We start from the raw sequence: 25,674 nt of genomic DNA, 5'->3' as shown, positions 1-25,674 counted from the left end.
ATTCGGACGTCAACACATAACACTATGCGTAGTACAGCTCGCGAGGCAATCTGACTGGTTCATCAGAACTTGGCACCAGCGACAGCCCGTTTGGCCGCAGCGTTGATAAACAGGAGTTGGTATTGAACGTTCATCAGCGACGGGCTACTTACACTATAGCTTCGCTGACAATCGGGTGAACTCGGACCTAGCCTCCTCGTGCTCGGAGTGACAAATTGCTTGTTTTCCCAAGCACGCTGAGAGGCAAAATGAGAGTCATAAGCTTCGTGTTTGTTTCAACAATGACTTGTTGAAGGAGAAACTTGCGGAAAAGTTTGTGTGAAGTTCTCAAGGTGAACACGTTGCCATTTCATTCACATATTCACGGATCATGTCTAAAGTGCGTGGTGTTATCAAACCAAGGAGATACGAGGTGAAAAGCTCAAGTTTCGAAGGGCCAGTGCGTCACGTCAAGTCATGGACAACATGGTAGGTTATTTTGTTCTAGGTTCTTTTTCTTTAGTGTACGTACGAGGAACCTGTTCCACAAAGCGATCTTAGTGCTAAGTTGGTCGTAACTCCCATATTTCATCATAGGCCTACGATCAACGTAGCACTAAGATCGCTTTGAGGAACAGGTCCCAGGTGTCAAAACTTATAACTGCTGGCAACAATTTACCTGTCAGGTGTGTGTCTCATGTGTGAATTAATCCTGATAAATTAAGGACCTGTAGTGACAAAACAACTTGAATGTGTGCAGACCATTGGTGTTTAATGCCTTGTGTTGATGCTGTATCTATTGCGTGCCCATAGCGTTGGAACGCTATGTACCTGTCAGGTGTATGGGGATGTATCTACATGTGAACAAATCGTCAATGAACCCGCACCTGTCCGATATAAATTTGTGTGTGTTTTCAAAATGTTGATGTAGACCCTTGGTTATGTGTATACAACCTTTCTTTCTTTTATAACCAACTGATACACAATATACCTGCCAGGTGTGTATAGCTCGATTGTTTACAAACTGTTGATACATAATATACCTGTCAGGTGTTTATAGCTCGATTGTTTACAAACTGTTGATACACAATATACCTGCCATGTGTGTACAGCTCGAGTGTGTTCAAACGATTGATACAAAATATACCTCTCAGGTGTGTATAGCGTGATTGTTTACAAACTGTTGATACACAATATACCTGTCAGGTGTGTACAGTTCGAGTGTGTGCAAACCCTTCATACACAATACACCTTCCGAGCGCATATTACTCGATTGTTTGCAAAACCCTTGATACCAAATATTCCAGTGACGTGTTAATAGCTCGAGCATATACACACCTTAATACACAATATACCTGTCAGGTGTATATAGCTCAAGTATGTACAAACCCTTGGTTTCCAATATTCCAGTGAGGTGTTAATAGCTCGAGCATATACACACCCTTGATACACAATATACCTGCCAGGTGTATATAGCTAAAGTACATGTAGCTCCTGATTTTCAAACTGTTAATAATGCCCGTCAAACGGATTCCATTGTTATGTGTTTCACACCGTTGATAAACAACGTGTTTTCAAGGCACATGAGCCATTCCAGTCATACTCGAGTATCACCTGATTCCTGAATTACCGTTAGTACATAAACACATGTGTTACACATTAGTCATCAATGCATACAGGTATGTATTTGAAATGGACATGGATTTATGTATCTGACCAGTTAGACAAGCACTCTCTGTATGGAAAAACTAGTATTCGGGTGGTTATAAAACCGGAAGTACATAGAGACGAGATATACACATCTATAAGTATTCGTTCGTAACCCAAATTCATGCCTATTGTTTACAATTCGTTTGTGAATAATGTACCGCTTGTAATGAAGCCCTCGTACATGACAACGCGGGTCATTACCTATTCGACCAGTACAGTGTGTCTTTGTATTGATAATGTCATTCTTGTCAGTCCGTATCAAAACGGTTATATTGAAATAGCGATAATTGTGAAAACATGTCATAACATATTCATATTAATGCTGTAATTTATTCAAATAATTAATACGGAAGATGCATGTCTAATGATTAATGTGATAATTCATCCATGATGTCTGTTACACTGTTCTCTGTGTCCAATATTATCATCAATGCGTCACCTGTCGACAATGTTTGTTTGTTTGTTTGTTTGTTGTTTTACGCCGCACGCAGCAATAGTCCAGCTGTTTGGCGGCTGTTGACAATGTCAGCTGTTTGTGTCAGCATGGGATACGCTGCTTTAGCAATATTCCATATAACGTTGAGGACAGCACTTAATGTGTTTAATCAAACTCGGTTTTCGGTGAGTGAGTGAGTGAGTTGGGTTTAACGCCGCTTTTAACAGTATTCCAGTTATATCACGGCGTGTCAGCTTAATGTGGGAGGAAAGCCCGAAGTGATGCAGGTCTCTGACGTTTACCACTTCGGTGAAACCCACGAGCACGGGTATGGTGCTGACAAACCTAGAAACATAATCGGGGCGAACCGGGATTCGAACCCACAATCAAGGGACGCAACTCTGCACAGCGAATCGCGGCGCCTTAGACGACTACCTCCTCAGTGACTCCTTTAACCGCCTCCCTGTAACAAGACATAGATTGGTTTTAAGCGTTAATCCATTTCTCGGCTGATGTAGATTAACGAAATGAATTATAATTATCTTTGTTAGGTGCTTCGTGAATATCCTGCCACTGTACACGTGTGTGTGTGTGTACAACACAAACCACCAACACAATCCCGTGACCAACATCACATACTACGACATGTGAGCGACCACGTGGGGTAGGTGCTGTGTTGTCGTTCACGCCGACACAACACCCGTGTTTCACACATATGATGACGGCAACATCTGCTGCAGCCTCCACAGGTGATGCGAGTACATCGATCGGCGGCTTGGCACAATGCGTTAGTCTGCGTCTGGGGATAATTGCTATTTGACTGAAGTATACCATGATCCCATTTTGTGCACGTCTCTCGCATGAAGCGTCGGGATGTCAACATGAATGGTTTGGGGTTGCGTTCATAATAAACACATGCTTGCCGATCACGCCAGATCACGTCAGGTAGTTGATGCGAGGTTGCATAACTTGACAAAACGGACACCTGTTCACACCTGAGATAAATGCAATTATTAACATCGCGTGTTGCAATTACGATGCCACGTGATGATAGGTTACGTATTGATATATTTCTTTGTTGTGTAATCTGTGTCATACCACCAAGGCCACAGGAATCCCGGTTAAATGTCACCATCGCGCTTTACTTCCTTTTAATTAGACAGAGAAGTCGTTCATGCTGTGGAGTTTCAGCTGCACACATGCTGCATATTTGTTTGTTTGTTTGTTTGTTTGTTTAACGCCGCACTCAGCAATATTCCAGCTATATGACGGCGGTCTGTAAATAATCGAGTCTGGACCAGACAATCCAGAGATTGACATCGTGAGCATCGATCCACGCAATTGGGATTTGATGACAAGCAGCAGCCAAGTTCACGAGCCTGATCACCCTATCCCGTTAGTGCATATTTGTAATACTATTAGATCCAGTAGTGATTTCTTAAGCAATGTCCCGGTTCCCCCTATTTCTGGTTCTAGGTTTTCAGCCCCCTTTTACCGTGTTCGGGTTTCACCAAAGTGGTAAATGTCTTGACCTGCATCACATTAAGTTGACACGCCGTGATACAACTGTAACTGTTAAGAGTTCATTCCGAAAATCAGTTGCTACCTTCTGACCGATGCCGAAAACAAACCAGGCTCGGCAATCATTCACACCAGCCAGTATTAGTCTTCTAAATGTTATCTGTTTGATACTGTTTAACAGTTCGCTGTACACAAATCTTATGCTGTCATTATCCCTTTAATTAAAGTTTACTATTGCTGTGATAAAAATACATACACTTTAAGATACCATTCCTGGTCGTCACTGTGATAGTGTTCAATTTTCTGAAAGTTTTTCTCTCGTGGTCATACGAGTAATCAACTGTGCAATATTAATTTCCCTTAATCAACTCTTATCTTATCCAATCTTAACCCAACTCACTCACTCACTCACTCTAAACCAATAGGGCAAGACATGCATACATTCGGTGGATGATTAAAGCTTAATGTTCTTAAGTGTTGACGTTTTATTTACCCCTATGAAAATATTTGAAAAAAAATTACTAATCAAAAACCTGAACTGAATATATGCAAAATGTTACTTGGTTAGATACATACATGAATACATGTATCCAGACACTGGCAATTCTTTTATAACTGATTCGCATTGGGAAAAAAAAATGAACATATTGCCTTTTGATTAATCCATTTTCTTCTTTTGGAAATACATATTTTTTACATCATAGACATACTATGAATTCTCATAGGTAACCAGGATTAATGAATTTGAAAAAAAGGATACCGATTTAAAGATGATTTTATTAACCTCTCGAATACAGTTCAGATCAAAGGGTTTTCAAGTAAAAGCGACAAAACCCTTTCAATTTTCATTAGAAATATACCTGCCGATTGTACGAATTAGACTTTATCACGGGCATGAGTTTATGAATCACGATCAAAAAGTGGTGATATCATTTGGGGGGGAGGGGGTGGGGGCACCATACCCGTGCTCGTGGGTTTCACCGAAGTGGTAAATGTCTGAGACCTGCATCACTTCGTGCTTTCCTCCCACATTAAGCTGACACGCCGTGATATAACTGGAATATTGTTAAAAGCAGCGTTAAACCCAACTCACTCACTCTACTATACGGCGTTTTGAAAGCTTTAAGGAGGCCTTGAATGTAGTTACCATCATTAAACAACTTTTGAGCAAGTTTAGAAAGAAATGACCATTTTCACATAATGTTTGGTGAAAGATGTGTAAGATAATTCAATTGCATATTTCTGCTGACCGTACGAACTGATTAGTAATTCAATGATTCAGGGCATCGCAGCAGAATATTAAGGCAAAGAGAGGGATTGAAACTGTTACAATTGAGTTATTCCGAATAAAAGGAAATATGCCCGTGAGGGTTTCCTAATTGCCGCATAAATGTTCGCTAAAGAGTTTCGACGATTTATTTCGCAAACCGGTTAAAGCTGGTAGAAACCCAGAACAGGAACTCGATAATATTGGAGACAATTCTTCTAAAAACGCAACCTTCTTTGTCTATGAACACACATTGCCATTTAGAAAGTGGTCAAATGTAACAAATGTTATATTTCGGATAACATTTTCTTAGTAAAGTACAGAATCTCGTACTTTTGAGGGGTTAATTCCCGTCCCGTATTCGAACCCACACTGCCAGAGTTAGGCAGAGTGGGACACCTAATCTGGCACCTGAATCTGGCAGTGTGGGTTCGAATCCGGGACGGGACTCAACCCCCAAAAGTTCGAGAATCTGTACTTTACTATGAAAGTGTTACCCCAAATATAATATTAGGTCCTTATTTGTCTAGATCATGCAAGGTCCGGGGTGGTCAGGTTCAGTGACTCAGTTCATGTATGTCATCGTTTCCCAAATGCGTAGATCGATGCGCATGAAGCCAATATCTAGATTGTCTGATCCAGACTCAATTATTTACAGACCGCCGTCATATAGCTGTGATATTGCTGAGCGCGGCGTTAAACAACAAACAAACAAACACACATGCAGAGATATTAGACATGATTCGTTTGTGCTGAGTTCGAATATCTTTCGCCCTGATTAGTATCCTCGGTCTGTCTACGTCCACGGCTTAAGTCGTTGCAGGTTTTTTTTGACTTGCCTTTGCATGTGTTTGTGACGGGGGCCATCGGTGGGCAGGATACGCTGACCTTTTCGCGCACACAGGGGCGCAACAGGACATCCACTTATTCTCTGTCATTTACTGCTCTCGCTCTTACACTAACTCTCGTCCCCAGAAGAATTGATACCCTAACTTAAATTCTTAGAGTTCTTTCATATCTGACATTCATTGTCTCTTTTTCTCTCCCTATCTCTCTGACTCTCTTAGTAGCTCTCTTATCTTTCTCTCCCTGTCTCTGTCTCACTCTCACTCTGTCTGTCTTTCTGTCTCTCTCCGTCTCTCTGTCTCTCTCTCTCTCTCTCTGTCTCTCTCTCTCTCTCTCTCTCTCTCTCTCTCTCTCTCTATCCACACATACCTGCTATATAACACGCATGCACCTTCCCATTTCGCCATTATTGCAATCGGGAGCTTATCAGACAGCCACGTCTGTTCTGATACAGGATATAACTTGCTCTATCTCCGTCCAGGCTAATGTGTCCGTTAAATCAATACACTGACCATTCCCACTCTCTGGCTGTGCACGGACACGGGTCAATAGGACATTCCACACAATGTCCATGATGGATAGGCGCCAAGGCCTAACAATGTATTAGACAATGCTAATGGGCATTATGATTATTCATTTGCAAATAACACTGAGATTTCTTATCGGATTAAATATAATACACCGTCTCCCAGACCCCAGGGAATATACTCAAAAGGACATCCAACTCAAATCTGGAATGATTTGGCAAGTCTTGCTTGCCACAGCTCTAAATGAAGCATTGTTAAGGGCTCCATTTGGATTTTATTATTTTATTGACTTTGTATATATATATATATATATTTGGACAAGATAACTTTATTTGTGGGACAAATCAAGTTGCGCTCGTTATGTCGAGGCGGTTTGTTTGAAGGATTGCTTATCAAACCTTATACGGAAACCACGGTTGGCCCAGTCGTCTAAGTCGCCGCGATTCGCTCTTTGTTTGTTTGTTTGTTTGTTAAAATCCGCAAGGAGTTAGTGAGTGAGTATGGTTTTACGCCGCTTTTAGCAATATTCCAGCAATATCACGGCGGGGGACACCAGAAATGGGCTCACACATTGTACCCAAAAAAAACCCAGGTCTTCGACGTGACGAGCGAACGCTTCAACCACTAGGCTACCCGACCGCCCCAAATCCGCAAGGAAGATTCCAGCCATGTGAAGTTCGGCCTGATAATAGTACATTGTTGGTTGAATACATATGGATTGTTTTCGCACACTTTATGAGTGAGTGAGTGAGTGAGTGAGCTTTAAAGCCGATTTGAAGAGCATTACAGTTATATCACGGCGTGTCATCTGGATGTGGCAAGAACGCCAGAAATAATCATTATGGCGTTTATCACTTTGGTGAAACCCACGATCGCGCCTGTTACAAGTATAGTCACAACAATAATCTAAGCGTATTTGGGATTCGAACCAACGATCATAGAATTTCAGTCCAACATCAAGCCCTTTCTAACAATGGTGAACTATCTGTCATTATTCGCCTCGTTATCCACATTATCATATTTACATCAACCAAAGAAGAAAGAGGTTAAGATGGATTATTCGTTGAGAAAACAGTCCTATTTGTTTCTCTGAAATTTCGGAGGCACGGGTGGCCCATTTGTTTAAGGCGCCTCGATTCGCTGTGCAGAGTTGCGTCCCCTTCGCACGCCAGAAACCTATGATTGTTGGTTCGAATCCCGGTTCGCCCCGATTATGTCTCTAGGTCTCTCAGCACCATACCCGTGCTCGCGGGTTTCACCGAAGTGGTAAACGTGTGAGACCTGCATCACTTCGGGCTTTCCTCCCACATTAAGCTGACACGCCACGATATAACTGGAGGAGTACTGTTAAAAGCGGCGTTACACCCTACTCACTCACTCACTCACTCACTCTCTCACTAAAGTCGGAAAAGCCTAAGACCCGCATCAGCTCACATCAGCTAGCGAGCGAGTATGGTTTTACGCCGCTTTTAGCAATATTCCAGCAACATCACGGAGATGGGGTTCTTCTTGACGAGCGAACGCTTCACCCACTAGGCTGCCCTAAGGATAATAAATACAGCATATAAACAAACGACCTGGACCACAAGTTAGTTCGTTATATCCATCATTTCGTTATAACCGTGTTCGCCATAAACGAAGTTGACTGTATTACTTGCCCGTGAAGAGATCACCCGTTTAATAAATATACAGCTGTGTTACACATTTCGTAGTACCAAAGCGCGTGGTAATGTACTGCGGGAACAAGTTTCACGAACAAATATTGAAAACTCTCAACATCCCTGGGCATATTCGACGACATTGCGTATTGAGATGATAGATCACTGAAAGGAGCTTATGCACCCCAGCAACCCTGTTGCTCGTCTGACGTCACATGGCATTGTTTTGTCGGTGGATCTTGCAACAAAATTTCACAAGTTACGTCATAGGGTATTGTGATGTGATTGTAAACTTTGTGGTGCAGGACCCCGTTTCACAAGGCGATCGAAGCGCAACCACACTTGTACGTCTACGTATATGTGAGTTATTGATAACCTTAGCGCTGCGATAGCTGTTTGTAAAGGAACCCTGAATTCTTAAGGGTATTAAACGGCAAGTAAGAAATTAAATATTAAACTCACCCCCGTGTGGTACCAATCTTTTGCAACTCGCTTTCGCTCGTCAGATACCAGAACTATTCACTCGTTTCATAAAATTGGTATTACACGGGAGCTCGTTTAGTATTCCATATTCATGTGAAGTTACAAAGTGCGACAATCGGCGACGAAATGTATTGTTCATATTGAGCAAACCAGAAACTACAACGCCTATTTCTGGTATCCACCGCAATGATATTGATGGAGTATGGCGACGTGAATCCAAACTCCCAAAGGTGGTGTTGTGTGCAGTTGTCAGCAACAGAACAAATGCATGTGTATTTTACTATTGTAACTCTGTGTGCATGGCGAACCAAAGGTCGGTAGAATGGGCACGGATGCACACTAATCTTGATTAACACAGCAGACATTATTTCAGCCATACAGCGAGCGTGCACGAGACGAACCAAACGTCGATATACAGAACATTGATCCACACTGACGGGTCATAGCGACACATAGTCTGCTTGGTCAAATCACCGAGTTGAAAACGTCCTATTTAATCATCAGACATTTCCCATTGAAATCCCATTGTACGACAATTACAGGCATGAATACATCACATTTATATTCCAGGTGTACCAACTCAGGGTCAACCGATCTCAACCGCGAGTATTTTCGTCCAAGTTGCCGTGAATCAATAATTGACAAGGCGTTTGTATTAAAGTCGAGACTGGAATTGTTAGGTGATGTCAATATATCACAGCACGCCGTGTGCTGTGGTGAAAGATTTGACTTTTCTTATTTCATGGTATTTGATTTCCTAAAGGGCCGAGCTGTAACTGCAATATGTTCAGTGCACATCAGCATCCAGCAAGTGGAGATGAGGCAGTGGAGCGTTGAGGATTGGTTTTAGATGCTACGGAATTGATTTCTTTTGACTTGTTTGTTGAAATTCGGGAGTTTGCAGTAAAGATGATTCGTTGGTCCAGCCATTCAGTCACCAATGCATGCATACATGCAGGCAGGCAGGCAGGCAGGCAGGCAGACAGTTCCTCATGGTGATAACACTACTAACGCACAAATTTCATTGCCCGTGCTGAAGGCAAACGTTCACTGAACAAAAATCAAGGCTTCCTGCTGAGTGGGACATCTCCGTTAGGTAGTGGATCAATACAAATCCATGGGTCAGTAGGTCCCCGTGCCAGACCGCCATGACACGACTAAATATCATTTCTTACAATATATCTCAGAAGCAATCGAATCACCGCTGGTCTCGCTGCCAGTAACAACCATCACAATCACACCGCGACCGTAGAAGCCCACAGGGCAATAAACGCTACACCGCCATTTGCACAATCATAAGAAATCTCTGCCAAAAGTAGAGTCGATTGTAGGATTCCGACTGATCATTTGTTTATGATACACTATCACATAGAATTTCGCGAAGAAGTGAGCATATCCTGCCCCTCTGGTGGCACCAGTCACAAATACATGCCAAGGCAAGTCAAGAGTTCATCTAAAGAAACATGTGAACATACGGAACACCCATACAAGACATTGTGCACATTTCCAATCGGGGAGCAAGGATGGTTCAGTTGTGCCAGGATACGCTAATGATGGGTTCGAATCCGAAAGGCGATCTGATTATGATCCTTGTTTTTTATAGGCACCAGGCCTGCAGGCGTTAGGTTCACCAAGGCAATAATACCTGCGTTAGTTCGGGCTTTCCTAAAAACAAGCTGAATAAATGTGATTTGATTGATAAATTGTTCAAAGCAACATCGATCGCTCACTCGCTCAATCACTCACTCAATCGCTCACTCACTCGTCTAGTCGAACTAACTTGGTTCGCTACAAGCGCAAATTAGTTTCTGTGTTTCAATAATGGAGACCTATTGAAGCATTGCGAATTATCGGAGAACATTGACGATTATGACTGTCAATATTCTACACGCTCTGTTAGCAGTCTGTTGTGGAACGCATTATATCGAACGCCCAAGGTTCCATACCAGACACTTCATCCAGATGTCAACAACGATAATATTTACTTAACATCTTTATTATAGCTTCATCCAGGGCGTTGAAGCAAAAACAACAACCACTTGGCATTCATTAAGTCATTATCTCCAACATCCATGCATGCATCAAATATGGTCTCAATATTCATACAACCTAATACCCCAAGTACAGTAAATCGTGAAATTAATGCGTCTCCAAAAGAATGCGACCACTGGACCCTAGCCAAAAATCTCAATATGAATACGACACCCCCTCCTCTCAAGCATCATTGGATGTAGAGTAAAGTATTTCAAGAATACTATTATATTATTCCAATATTATTATTATATGTGAGTAAAGTACTTCAAGAATACTATTAACCACAATGCGTTTACCATGTAAAAAAATGCGAATTTCCCCTTCAATACACCACCTGCGTATGACGTCCACATCTCGTATTGCTAAGGTTACTTAGAGCATGTACAGTAACATTTTATTCAAGCTTCACAGAAAGACCTGGACCATCAAAGTCCTGGTTTAGTAATTCCACTAATTGTATGGTAGATATTGAGAAATTATCTTATCACTCTTCACTTATCAACTTGATGCGTGATTCTATCCCAAAGGACAGTTTTACTCTTTTCACGAAGACCTGGTGACATCTGTGTTCTTCAGTGTAATATACATATAAATTCCATCACTATTTTCCTTTACACACCATCTAGTTATTCTAGCCTGGTCATTCTCCGGCGTTGACCTTCTGAGTGAGTGAGTGAGTGAGTGAGTATGGTTTTACGCCGCTTTTAGCAATATTCCAGCAATATCACGGCGGGGGACACCAGAAATGGGCTTCACACATTGTACCCATGGGAATCGGGAATCGAACCCGGGTGTTCGGCGTGACGAGCGAACGCTTTAATCACTAGGCTACCCGACCGCCACCTTGACCTTCTGAATACGGACCATTGAGAAAAATGTATATTCTTTCAAAAGTGGAGCTGAACAAGTTTATGTTCTTTGCGCACAAAATGATTCAGAGGACTATAAAATAGATTATGTAAAACTTCAGCGGTGTTGAAACTTTTCCACAATAAGCAGCATTCCATGTCCAGTATTTCACAGAGCCAAATGACTTTCCAAATATAGTTACAAAGAAGATTGCGTTTGATGTTCTTGGTATTTGCCTTTTTAATTCCATTGAATTGATCTGTTTCGATTTGTTTATGCTATCTTTATACCGTTGGGTAGATATGTGTAATTATATGCAAGCGTTTATTCCAGGTTTCGTTCGGTATTTGGACTGTTAAGGAAAAGAAAGCCTTTTGTTCCGTGTTCTGCTTTGAAGTCAAATAATTTTGTCCAGCTGTCTGTTTTAGATTAAATGCATTTTTGTTCAGCGGTCTGTTTTTAATTGAATGCATATTTGTCAGATGATCTGTTTTGGATTGAATATGGATTTTTGTTCATGGTCTGTTTTGGATTGAAGGCATATTTGTCGCGTTGTCTGAAACTTGTTATATCAGGAATGAGGGTTATAGCAACAGTAAATCCAGGCATGGAGGCCATGCCTGGTTTTACTGTTGCTATAACCCTCAGTGTTAATTGAAAATGACCGTTCTTTACGCCATTTTGACATTTAGATAGAGAAGATGTGCATCGGGACACCATGTCATCTTTAATAGTTAATTCGATGAGCTGTTTTGTAGTTTATTAATATGGTTTTACGCCGCTTTTAGCAATATTCCATGGCGTCACGGCGGGGGACGCGAGAAATTGGCTTCACACATTGTACCCATATCGGGAATCAGACCCGGGTCTTCGGCGTGACGAGCGAACGCTTTAACCATTGGGATACCCGACCTCCCCTAGACATTCTGAAAGTTGGTATGTTGACACGTTGACAGCTCTTTTACACGGATGTATCATCATGCTGGAGGCATTTTGAACATCGTTCAAGGTTCAAACACATGCTTAGAATAAATTCGGACTTTAAGAAGATATTCTTTGAGATTATGGAAATGGTTCTGTGTTATATAATGGCGTGTCAGTTTAATGTGGGAGGATGGCTCACAGTCATGCAGGTCCTAGATGTGTATCTATTTATATGAACCCCACGAGTACGGTATGGTGCCGACACACAAGGGATACTCTTTGGTGCAAATCAGACATTCAAACCCACTAACAGCGGATGCTGCAATCTCCTCGGGAGGCAACTCTGCACAACATGGTTCGGCACCTTAAACTACTGGACCATCAGTCCAATGGTTAAAGATACAATATGGTTAAATGTTCTTCTACATTCGTTGTATGATGGTGTCAGTCCACGCAGCGCTCTTCGCCAGCACTAACACTACCTGTTGACAAGCTGCCGCTTTTTCATGCCCCACTATAACATGACATATGTGAAATATGATATGAATTATGTCCTGGCACTGCAGTGTTTGTCTGACCTCCTGCAGTAATTGTCGTGTTCATCGTACGGAACCGTACACGCTGTACGACAGAAGGCGACAATACTGCTGACAGTGAATCATGACATTCATGACAATACGGTGATGTCATGTGACATGTGGTAACTTCTTGGTATGCATCAAGCCACTTCTCCAATATCTATGCTAACATTGGCATTTCTAATGAAATAGTGTACAATGGCTGATCGAAGAATGTGTTTGGGTGCTGTGTTGCGAGTTTGCGTGTGCGTGTATACATGTGTATGTGTGTGTACCTGTATGTGTTTGTGTTTATGTGTGTGTGTGTGTGTGTGTCTGTATCTCTGTGCGTAAGTGGTGTGTGTGCACAAATGTGTTTGACTTAAGTAGTGGAGTGATTGGTCCTATAAAAAAAAACTGCAACATATTTCGTTTTATATTTCGCATGCTTTTTCAGAAAAACTGTAGACTACTCACCGTACCCTACTGTTCACAAATACCTTCCAATTAGGTTGTGATTTGCTCAGTTCATTATCGTCGCGGTTCTACAGATTGACGAAAGGTCAAAGCGACGACCGCGACTACAAGGTGTAACAGTTACATCATCATTTCATCCTTCCGGGTACCCTTTTGCTGCTAGTCGAGCAGAGTCATTTATCGAACAAAGGCTCTTCCCGAAAGAGCCACAACTCGTACGCAATAGAAACCCCCAGCATTAAAGATTCCGAACATGGTCACCCATCCACCTACTCTCCGCGACCAACGTTGATGAACTTCCCGCGTGGTCAATATAGTCACCAGGATCTGACAGGAGACGGCTTATCTATAGACCACAGCTCATTTCAAATGTCAACACTGGAAACAGATGTGTGCGCACCTAGCGTGGGGTGGGCATAGCAATTACACGTTGTCTGGTGGTAACCTTTCTTTGTCATGTCCAGTACTAAATACAGCTATTCTAATCTGGTGAGCTCTACATGTGCTTATTTCAAAGTGGTATGTGTTCTATTAACAATCGTATGTTCTATTAAGAACAGTGGTGTTTCTATCAGAAGATCGTCTCGAAATATCTTCTACCATCCACAACCGTTTCACACCATCTTGGACCGCCTCCGTGGCGTCCGCCCGGAGAGCGGAAGGTCCGGTGTTCGATCCCCGGCCGCGTCATATGTTAAAAGATTGTAACGGTTGTTACCATGTCTGGCGCTCGGCATTAAGGGACTAAAACAAGGACTTGTCGGCTCGGAGTCAGTAAACTGTGTCTGAGTGGGGTATTCATGTTAAACTGCGGCATGGTATCTCAGTGAGCTAGCACTATAAATCGGCATCAGTCCGGACTAGTACAAGCATCCAAACAAAGACACACACATACATGCACGTCGCTATATAAGTGCGATAATCTTGGACGCGACGTTAAACCCCGTTTCACCTCACCTCACACCATGTTATTTGTAAAGAAATTACATTAGGCTTACTCCAGAAAAAAATATTCAACGGATGCCCTGAATAAATGTTGCTAGCCTCTAAAAAACGTAGGCTCTTCCTTGCCAACTGAAAATAAAAATATCTTGTACCAGGACAAATGGATTTGTACACGCTAAATACAGGGATATTATTTAGATTTGTTTGTCATATTTATCAAATCGAGTGATCTGAAAAAAATGCTATATTCCTCATTGGTATGTATTTTGGAACATGATCTTATTTTGAAAAGTAGTTGACTATTTTATCATCCAAGCCGGAATATTAATGGCCCGCCTCTAATTCCATGCACTTAGTCCAAAGTCTATACATCTTCAATAACCGTCATTATCTGATGCATTAGTTTAACGCTGAACTTAGGTCTCTGTGAACAGTATGTCATTATGTTTTATAATCAACCTAGACGCGTAAGGTGAGACCCATTTTAGTTTGCTAATGTCATTTGCACAGTGCGATATACAGATGTTATCAATGAAATATTTGGAAATCATCATCAAAAGTATAATTAGTAGTTTAATTATGAAAATATATATTGATGCTAAACTGCGTAATAAACTAGGAAATATAATAATTGTATTTACAGTGCAATTACGACACAGGGCAAAAGGACAATTTTATTGAATTGGCGGGTGTGGTTGCTAGGATTCGGTTTGAAAAATAGTCAATATATTTAACGTGTTGTGATATTTCGTTAGATTTACTTTAACTAAAGAATATGTTTTCCATTATACGATTCCGACTGTATCAGAAGAATGTGTTTCTGAATCACTATCAAAAGCTCAGCGCATCCTCCTCACCGGAGATTTACTTTAACAAAATAATATGTTTTCCATTATACGATTCCCACTGTATCAGAAGGATGTGTTTATGAATCACTATCAAAGCTGAGCGCATTCTTCTAACCGTAGATTTACTTTAACAAAAGAATATGATTTCCATTATACAATTCTGACTGTATCATGAGCGAAACTGAGGTAAACTAAGACCTTAATATTTCGCGTAGTGTTTATTCAATAAGCATACCTATAAAGATGCATTTCCTCTACAGGTACATGCAATGTTTAGTATGGAAGAGTAGATCAAGAGCGTAGATAATAATAGTTTATCATTTCATACCGACCCAACAAAATGTTATGAATGAACATACCCTAAACTCCTTGTCGTGGTTGAGATATTCTGTGATAGTAGGGTGCTGTCTCAAGTCACACACTTACGATGACTCAATTCTGTGACACGAATTCAAATGATAGCGATTACCCGAGTTTTACAACCAGACGAGCAAATCCCTCCCCTGGGAAGCCACGTACGTGTACTGTCTAACAAGTACTTGAAGGGTATGTCACAGAGACCTTAAGGACCTTCTTGAAGGCGTTCTTGTAGTCGATGGTGCTCTCATGCATACTCGAGTCTGATCTGATAACTAGCAATATTGTTAGTCGTGAGTGTGAGGGATATTATGAGATTGGTTGGCTGTTAGGTAATGTAGGGTAAGTTGGGCAGGTCTATACTATGAAAACCACATGCATGAGAAATAAACTTAAAATGGTCTCCTGGATATTGGAATGGACATATTGTACTTATATCCACCTGAAAAAAAACACAACCCATTATTCTTTTCATATATTCCGAATTTCCAACTCTGTGTTAAATGCGGCATAAAACCATACTCACTCGATTGCTTTGTTATGATATTATTATATACTTTGAGGTTCCACTAAAGTTACATTTTAATAACGTTCAACAACTGAAAACAAATTGCATAATAATTATCACAAGTTCCAAGGTCATATTATATCATTCCTGTCAATGTCACGCCAATTCAAAATAAGTGGCAATGGAAACAACAAAGTCAGTTAATAACGCACGCGTTAAGATTTAAAATCATTGTCGGAAATTGTATAAACTATCCATACCATGTCAACGTAAATAATACTAATTTATTTAAAAAATCCCTATTACTCAAACATCTCAAAAACAATATATCAAATTACCTACGATATGCGTTTGCTCCTATATGCCACACTTTCGCCTACCAGATAAGGTCACGTCAATGATGACATCTCCTGCAGCAATGTGTTGAACAACAACGCTAGGACAGCTAGTTAACTGGGTCTTATTTCCGAATTAGACTTGATACTGTGGGTTGTAGTGGTTCATTAGATGCACCAGATCAAAGGACATCTTGAAAGAGCGATGCCCGTTATAACATCTATAGAAGGCTGCGTTCCATGCCATCTGTGCACTTCTTTGGGCATCAGAAACAATCACCTATTTTGCTTAATACTAGCATCTATGCTATGCTTCTTTGTGAAGAAAAATCAATTTCACAGATGCTCTGAAAACAAACAGTCCTGGGTATGACGGTCTGGCTGTTAATACTCGCTGCATTGTATCAGCGTATTACTTTCATTGATGGGCAGCGCTCTTTCTTCAACTGTATCACAGTAGCATGCCGCGCACTGAACGTTCGAATATCACCAGCCTCGACTCACGTGACTGAAACATTCCTTGGACTTCGGCGGTCGTAGTGACCTCGACCTTCACTATTGATGATGCTAACGGTAGAACTTGACAATTGTTATCCTTTCTTGATGACACCTGGTGTCATTGCATGTCTGACAGCCTATTCGTGAGGTTAGGTTATTTAATGCGTCGGTGACAATGCCTGAAAAGCGCTGTTTCAAATCCCAGTTCTATGACAAGTATTGTCCTTGGCGTGTCAGTGCCGTTTTCGTGCCCTTGACTTTCACAAAAGTCGTAAATATGCGTCAAGGTGACTTGTGACTTTATGATTTGTCACTTAGACACGACAACGAAATATTTTGTTTCTTTTATGAGAGACACTGCTTCAAAAGGGCTATTTTATTTTCGTGACATATATTTTTTGTTCAAGTATTTTCGGAATCAAATGATTATTTATAAACATTGCATACCTCCCCAAGTATCAAATGATCGAGTCCGATGTTGTGGAACCCAAATGGAGTCAGCTAGGAAGTAAATTCCTCCGGGATAAAGACACCACGCTTTGACCCAAAGTAAAAAAATATAGCAGTGCTTCCTAACGTATGTTTGGATCAGTTTTAACAACGAATCCATGGTATCACTGTGAAGTATAGAGATTCTGATATGAAACACAGTGACGTCGTTAATGCTTGCCCGGTAATCCTGAAACAATTACAAAAGTAAATTCTGCCAGAAGAGCAGATCGATGGTTTCAACCCTTGGCTTTGCCATACGCTAACAGATGGTACTTGTGCTAGGTATGAAGGGTGTAACAGAATGAAACAACTGTATCTGAGCGAGATATCCATGTTAGAGTGTGGTATGGTATCTCAGTTGGCCAGCACAGTGATACTGACATAAGTCGGGACAAGTACAAGCAGCCACACACTAAACACAATTAACAGTTAAGTGGTGATGAACTCTGCGAAGGAGAGAAAGTACTTATAAACGAAGAATATATTTATATCCCCCTCCGTCTACTCCTAAGATGTTTCATACAATAGTTCTTACTTTGTACTTATTTCTGAATTTCGTGAATGACATTATGCCTCTTACAAACCATTGTTTACAGAATAAAAATCCATTTCGATTTTGTATATTTTCATTGAAAGGTCACCTTTTTGTTCCGATGGAATGTATATTATCGGCGATGTTTTTAGTTTTGCAAAATGTTGGTAAATCGATTGTAGCTTTAGAATATGACATCCGTGTTGTTACTGCATCGGAATCCAGATTGGAAGGCTTGGTAAACACAGCACTTTGTTGGAGCCAAGGTCCTGAAGGGAAGGCTGTGTGTATATAATCCCCTGAAAACACACTTTGGTACTCCGCATTCCCTTAGGATCACAGATTACGTTGTTCAATCGGATGTGTAAACAGGCGTGATGGAACACGATGAAGACAACGGTGGGGCAGGATAACATACAAACGTGACATGAGATCTTTGCTTGGGGTTATCTTCGTCGCAATGCTATAGCTAGTTGTTTGAGGATTCTGTGCCGAGTTATCATCAGACACTGCCCAGAATCAAATATTCAAGTTTTGCAATGATTACTTTCACATTACTCCTTCGGGGTATATTGTGTTTTGGAAATTGCGATTGGGTTTTTTACACGTTTTGTTCATCAGGAGACTCGGAACATATGTGGCAGTGTTGAGAATGTACTCTGATAGCTAATACAATCGTTACCTTGCAAAAATGTTGAAGTTCATTTGAAATGTCGGTGGCTTCATTAATATTTTATTGGAATCCTCTTACTTCAACCAATAAATATAAAATTATCAACATGACCCTTGATAATACAATAAGTGCATTCAAAAAAGGTTCTTTTGTAATTTTGTTAAAAGCGATAAGCTGACTACAAATGGCGACGTTGTTCTCAATAAGAAATATAGCTTTTAGTGAACAAAATCTGCTTGTCTTTGATCCATGTCAATGATACACGCGATCTCCAAGTGGCTCGATTTCCACATTCATGGATATATTCGTCATGTCATGTTGAGGCGTGATTGGTTTCAACACATCAAAAGTCATCCGATGTATGTTATTAGACACTTCATCGTCAACCCAATATGGTGTTGTATAAAATGAAGTATAATTAGAGTTTGATAATGGGATATTTGTTTCAGAAGATATTAATTAACTCAACATCTGCGTTATTTTTGTCGACAATGAATCTCTGAAGACAATAAGCACAGACCACAGAGAGAGTTGACATTAGGATTTTTGGTAACATGTCCAAATATAGCCGAAACTACCGTCTGAACCAGACCTTTGAAACTTGAGTTTTGTCAATAATTTCTATATCATTGGTTTCCTGCTCTGTCTATACGGCGGTCAACAGAGTGTCAACACACATTCAGTGCTGATGTCTTCAGAAGACTGGTGTCGTTTTCTGGACTTGTATCGTTTTCTTACCTTCCTCTTCAACGACAAACAGCTGCAATGTTTCTACTCTGCTGTCATTATAAATTTGGGCGGAACATTATTGCTCGAAGTTCATTCGGAAAACATATTCCAGCAAAGGCAATCGAAATTAGAACTAGGAATAGAACTGATCAAGTAAGATCACACCGCTAACGAGCAACGGTACACATGACTGGAAGCTACTGCACACGAGAAGGTATTGAGTCCTCAGAATAAGAGCCATTCGAATCTGTCTTGGCCAACCGATAAGATTCAGGCTTTCCCTGTCGGCTTTCTTGCTGATGCTGCTGCATGCTGTAGACAACGGCATTGGATGTCCACAGTAATGAAGTTTGTAAGGATAGTTTCTTTTCCTTATTTTTGTCAACCTAAGCTATAAATGAAACACCCTCACCATGAGGAACGATATTTATTTAGTCTATTATTAATAATACCTATCATTATTATTACTACTACTACTACTACCACTATTACTACGACGACAACGACTACTACTACTACGACTGCTACTACGACGACTCATACTACCACAGTAGCAAGGAGTTTTACTTCTCTGATTCAGCCCTCAACTCTGTCACTTTCATTCTAAGAAAACGTACTATCAGCTCAGTGCCATGAGCCATGTTTGTTTCCACGACTACAACGACTAGAACTGCATGTAATTTGTCCAAGGCGTACTATCCTTGCTGACTGAAGCTTCTATAATGTTCCATTACAGGTACCATTGACTGTTAGGTTGTACGATCATTACTCCAAGCATTCCAAAAGAAGGTCATGGACTTTGCTGTGTACTATCTCAGGTAGATGAAAGTGACCTACTTTAAATCCAATACGGGAATTCCATTAGGTCATTTCAAATGCACACGTATACTGGCAGAATTGGTGGCTGTTTATGTCTTCTTGGCGTCATTCCCTTGAGACCATAGATTCAATGAATGACCCAAACTCCTCGAAGGTTTCCACTTCAGTCAATTATTCTCAGCTCCGTGGAGAGAAAGTGGTCCTTGGGAAGTAATCGTATTTTCGGGATATTGAGAATGAAGGGGCTGAACTACTTGTACAATTCAGTCACAAGGACAACAAAGTTTATCAAAAAGCTTTCCAGTTTCTGCCATACTCAATGAATTCATGGCCTTTATGCATGTGCACTGGTACTGATTTTGAAGCTAGTTGAATGGTTCCAATTTCTTTTTGAACCCCCTTTTTGTTTCTTACTATCTTATAAAAAGAATACATTTAACTTTTATGGATAGCAACTTCTTTTATTCTTTGTCACGACGTTTCAGAGTTACCTCTTGCTCCTTCATCATGTCAGGATGGCGAAGGAGCAAGAAATAGCCCTGAAACGTCGTGACAAAGAATAAATGAAGTTGCAATCCATTAAAAGTGTATTCATGTTCTCCTAACTTCTAAATGCCTATCAAAGAGTTTACCCTGTAAAGTATGATTAATAAAATCTGTTATATCATATGGATGAAACGTATGCAATAAGCCGAAAGTCACAGATAATTACAAGTACAATGTCGTTGTATCATTCAGTTCTTCCTACATATGGTAATGCAGCTGTGATACGTCAGACATTTCATGTCAATTCATGTGTGATACAAGATGAAATACTTGAAAAAATGGACCTCAGTTCAATATATGTATATTCCAGATCTGCTAATTCAATGACTGTATGTCAATACAGCATCTGGTTCCAGATGGGATAATGCAACAAATATTTTGTCAATAAAACACTGCACGTGTATGCCAACACTACTTCTAGATCTCAGATTTGATAATTCAACCTTGCACAGGTACATGACAACACAACACTTGCATCCTTGACCCGATTGATGAAAAAATTAACATGTCTACACCAGCACAGCCAAGTGTCAAAGGTACAATTGCGTCCCTTTCGCGCGCCAGAAACCTATGATTGCTGGTCGTCCCGTTTCTCGGTTTGTAAGAACGATATCCCGTTTGAGTTTCACCAAAGTGGGAGACATTTAAGACCCCATCACTTCGGTCATACCCCCCACATCAAGCATATGTTACGATATGACTGCAATACTGAGCGGCGTCAAACCCAACTCACTCGCTCGCTCCGATCAATACAATGCTTTTTGACCACTCTAATGTTTCCTAATGGACATGTGGTAAGGTCAGTTGCCTGTCTGTCAGCTTCTTCATGCTGGAATCCTACACTAATTGCCACCCCTGGCGTACAGATGACCTTAGATATCTAAGGCGATTAGCCCTGGTTTTTATGGCTGCGTGTATACATAGCGTCGTTAAATTAATGTTTTATTGCCACACTGCTCGGAAACAAATAGACACGATGGTGGTACATGTCATCTTGGAAACGTTATGCTTAAAGAGGGGGGGGCGGTCGGGTAGCCTAATGGTTAAAGCGTTCTCTCGTCACGCCGAAGACCCGGGTTCGATTCCCGACATGGGTACAATGTGTGAAGCCCATTTCTGGTGTCCCCCGCCGTGATATTGCTGGAATATTGCTAAAAGCGGCGTAAAACCAAACTCACTCACTCACTTAAAGAGGGATGTGTACAGTGTGAATCCCAGCCAATCCGTACGCCATGATTCGGGATAAAATAGTTTGAATTATCCGTACACATGGACGGTTTAATAAAGGGGTAAGTACGGAGTCATGCCGCTTTTAGCACTATTCCAGCAATATCACAACGGAGAACACCCAAAATGGGCTTCACACATTGTACAAATGTGGGGTACGAACCCAGAGCTTCGGTGTGTCGAGCGAACGCTGTGACCACTTGGATAACCCGTGCGAGCCCGCATGCACGCACGCATGCACGCACGCACACACACACACACCACCACCACCACCACCACAACCCCAGGATTGATGAAACATTAAAGCAGAGTGACGTCTTTGTACATAGACGCCTATAACAGTGAGTGCCAGGTATGCGGGTTTCCAGACTAACAAGGTCCGGACGATTGAGGTTTTGGCAAGTAGATATTAAAAACATTGCAGTGGGTGAGTAAATGTTACGTTGTGTTTACCAACAGACCCGAAATATCCCGCCAGATAACTGGAGATGAGCGCCACTCAGGTGTGGAGTCGAACATGGTCGTTCGCGTGACGATTAATCGCTTTAACCACTTGGCGTCACCGTTGATCATCGATTCTTGATCAAAACGTGAGTGTGTATCATGGGTGCAAACTATTGCATTGGTTATTGTCTTCTGGGAGCCATTATATTACTTCTCACGCCGTCAGAACACAGAATGATTAAAAAAACAAGCCACACATAATTCCAAATGTACAATTTGTGTCCTGTTTAACTGAAGCTATATCTTTGGAAGACCATCCTTAAGCATTCGTGAATGTGCAAAGCGTGAATAATTCGTGTTGGTCTAGGACATTTTACTTGCTAATACTAGGCATGGCATTAATAACGACAAGATGCATTTCATTCAAGTGATGGAATACTCTTTGGGGGATCAATTTGCATTCGTAAAAAGACCCATTGACGTAACTGTGAGAGTTCTAAGTCCTGTTTGTGGAATGTGGAATTTCCTTATTTGTAATTGCTACATTGATCTGTGTCTGGTGATGATGGAGGATATAAAACGACGATCATCGACGTCACATCCGCATTGACAAAGTAAACAATGCCGAGAAACGTACGACAATCAGAAGGTCTCGGTCCACTGGAACCTTGACCACCACTGGCAGGAATTCATATTGGAAATATACTCAGTGTCATTATTGACATTCTCGTTACAAATAAGAGATAAAAGAAAAACGTCGCATTTTCAGCTGTCAGGGGTGTTGTTCAGCTGCAGCTGGAATGTGCATGGGCTGAACTAATGGTTGTAGTCAGGACAGTGTCTTCGGTAGCTTCCAATCACCCCCAGTCTTCACTTTCATTGTATTTACTAGTCTTTGTTAATCTCATTAAAATCAGACCTTAGTTCTCGCTACCGCTGAACAAAGATCTGAGGACATCCCAGTAGGGATCACGTCAGAACGACCTTTCATCCGACCAACCAACGCGTCGCTTACCAGATCATGAAAGTGACAGTCGGAATGTGCTTTCTAATCATGCATCCTCAAAATCTTTAACACGGGTATTCCCAACGATAGTTACGGGTTTAACGACTGAATCCATACCATCTAGACCATCTATTAGCCATTTTTAATCGAGCATTTGTCAAACTGTGTTTCGAAGAGCGGTAGGGGCGACGTGCTCGGATACCATGTGCCCGCAGTCTCCTGTACACGGTTTGTCGACTTATCACGTGTCCCAGTGCCGTCCGTGCCGTTAACGTCGCCGTTACGAAGCGGTTCCGAAGGTGAAGTACCCGGATATGGCGGTCTTCAATAGGCGTGGTCACCCGTGATCTCCCGGTTCTCGGCCTGTCTGCTGTCCGACCTGTTTGACGCAACCGCTACATTAACCTGGTGACGGTTATGCGCGCGCATCCTAACCTTCTGGCGACGCGCGGTGCGTAGCTCCCTGTTGGAGCATTCCTCTCTCTCTCTAAATCGCTGTCAAACGTCGCATTTCTTTTGTGTGCTTTTTGTTGCTGTGATCCCAACGTGTCAGGTCAGCAGTTTTATACAGACGATATGCACGTGCATTTCGTGTTACGGGACGGAACGTCATTTGGGCAAATTGCACGTTTTTTTCTCAATTTATCAAATGTTCCCGGTTTTATCGACCGAATACGTATGGTTTGGAACGTAGGATACGCAAAAGTACCTTTTCAGACGAAAATTAACGCTTCATAATAAAATATTTAGAAAAATGTGTGGTATCGTTTCTTTTGGACAGAAGTTTATGTTCACGTTTGACACCTTACAAACCAAGGTCACCCTTGAAAAAGGACGCTGAGTGTAGTTGCGTGCGTGACACAACGGTAGCAGCCCTGGAGCTCATACTGATTTCCAAACTGTTTCCGTTTGCGTTTGTCTTCAAATCAAGTGTATACATATTTTTGCTAAGTGCAGTTGTTCCTGGCTTCATAAATAGCCGTACTTACGCCAACTACATGCTGTCGGATCTGGCGTTATATAACTACCAGAGAGCAACAAGTGTATATATCAGGTAGGCAGATGCCACTAAGTCATTAGCCATCGATTGTCGCCTCTAGCTATACGTCTCACACTGTTGTTATTATATTTCTAGGATAATTATTTTAGACGATTAGTATTGACTCAACGTGCCACTGTCTAGACACGGAGACTTATGACGTGTTTCTTTCCGCTGTGCTTAGTTTTCGGTCCCAGTGCTGTCATTAGACGTTCTACACCGTATACATCAACACGGGGCTCCCATGCAGGTGTACAAATAGACATATATTCCCTGCGCCTCATCTGAATGTTTTAAATGTTGATAAGAATATCTTTCATTTCCTAAATCATTCATTCGGTGTTCCTGTCATCAATCATGAGTCTGATTTGATTTATTGAGTTGCAGGAAGTGACGACAATGTTTGGGCTTCAGAAGTGTACGTGCAGGCCTGTTCGCGCGCGCGTGTGTGTGTGTGTGTGTGTGTGTGTTTGTGTAAGTGTGTGTGTGTTTGTTTGTGAGGGTAAGTGTGTTTGAGTGTGTAAGTGAAAGGGTATGTTTGGGTTTTTGTGTATGTATGTGTGTGTTTGCCCGTCGTCTGTATGTCTGTCTGTCTGTCTGTCTGTCTAATTCTGAGTCTCTGAGAGACTGCCTCAGATGAAGCAATAACATTGCACTGAAGAGTGAGTGAGTGAGTGAGTATGGTTTTACGCCGCTTTTAACAATATTCCAGCAATATCACGGCGGGGGACACCAGAAATGGACTTCACACATTGTACCCATGTCGGGAATCGAACCCGGGTCTTCGGCGTGACGAGCTAACGCTTTAACCATTAGGCTACCCGACCGCCCCCTGCCCTGAAGAAACCCAACTCAATACAATTGCAGAGAAAAGAATACTTTGTAGCAGTTAACAAAAATACATTCTTACTCTTACAACAGGTATACCCATACACCAAAGAATGTTTAATAGTCGGTCCTGTTTGATAGTCGGTCCTGAGCGTTGTTATGTTTCGTTGGGTCTGTTTGTTTCGCCACAACATCATCAACATGTCTTGTGCTGCATGGTTCTCCTTGCATCCTCCTTGTGTATTGACATTCAGTTGAAATTCTATACCAGTGGCACAGACACCTACAGACAGCGAAACACCTCAGTCGTCCGAGAACTCTTATTTCAAACGACAAATCTATACTGTTGACGTGCTGGTTCTCCACCCAATCGATCCCCCGTTAGCTTATCTGGAAGCGTCTTATATCACTTTTAAGCTTCGGATTACTCGTGGTTGGCCGGGAGTAAAAGCCTAGCAAGCTAATGTTCAGAGATCGTCAGATAGAAAGGGATTGAAATGGATTCGTGGACTTTTATACTCTCTCCAGCCGTACACATGTAACTTGATGAAGTCTCATCAACGACAATGCTTCCTGACGT

General features: G+C 41.5%; 1 protein-coding gene across 1 annotated transcript in view; it reads left to right on the top strand.

Annotated features, from left to right (window-relative positions):
* Positions 1 to 227: 227 nt before the first annotated feature.
* The window catches only part of LOC139459692 (GTPase-activating Rap/Ran-GAP domain-like protein 3), a 226,037-nt gene continuing 200,590 nt past the window's right edge, over positions 228 to 25,674 (top strand). The window contains exon 1 of the mRNA XM_071241319.1: positions 228 to 468. Coding sequence (XP_071097420.1) covers positions 371 to 468 — 98 coding nt within the window. The 5' untranslated portion in view covers positions 228 to 370. The remainder of the gene's footprint in view (positions 469 to 25,674) is intronic.

Source organism: Haliotis cracherodii, unplaced genomic scaffold (assembly GCF_022045235.1).
Source record: "Haliotis cracherodii isolate W230 unplaced genomic scaffold, xgHalCrac1.p SCAF_13, whole genome shotgun sequence".
In the NCBI taxonomy this organism is placed as follows: Eukaryota; Metazoa; Mollusca; class Gastropoda; order Lepetellida; family Haliotidae; genus Haliotis; species Haliotis cracherodii.
Note: the sequence above shows the minus strand (reverse complement) of the source record. Positions and strands in the feature narration are given on the sequence as shown.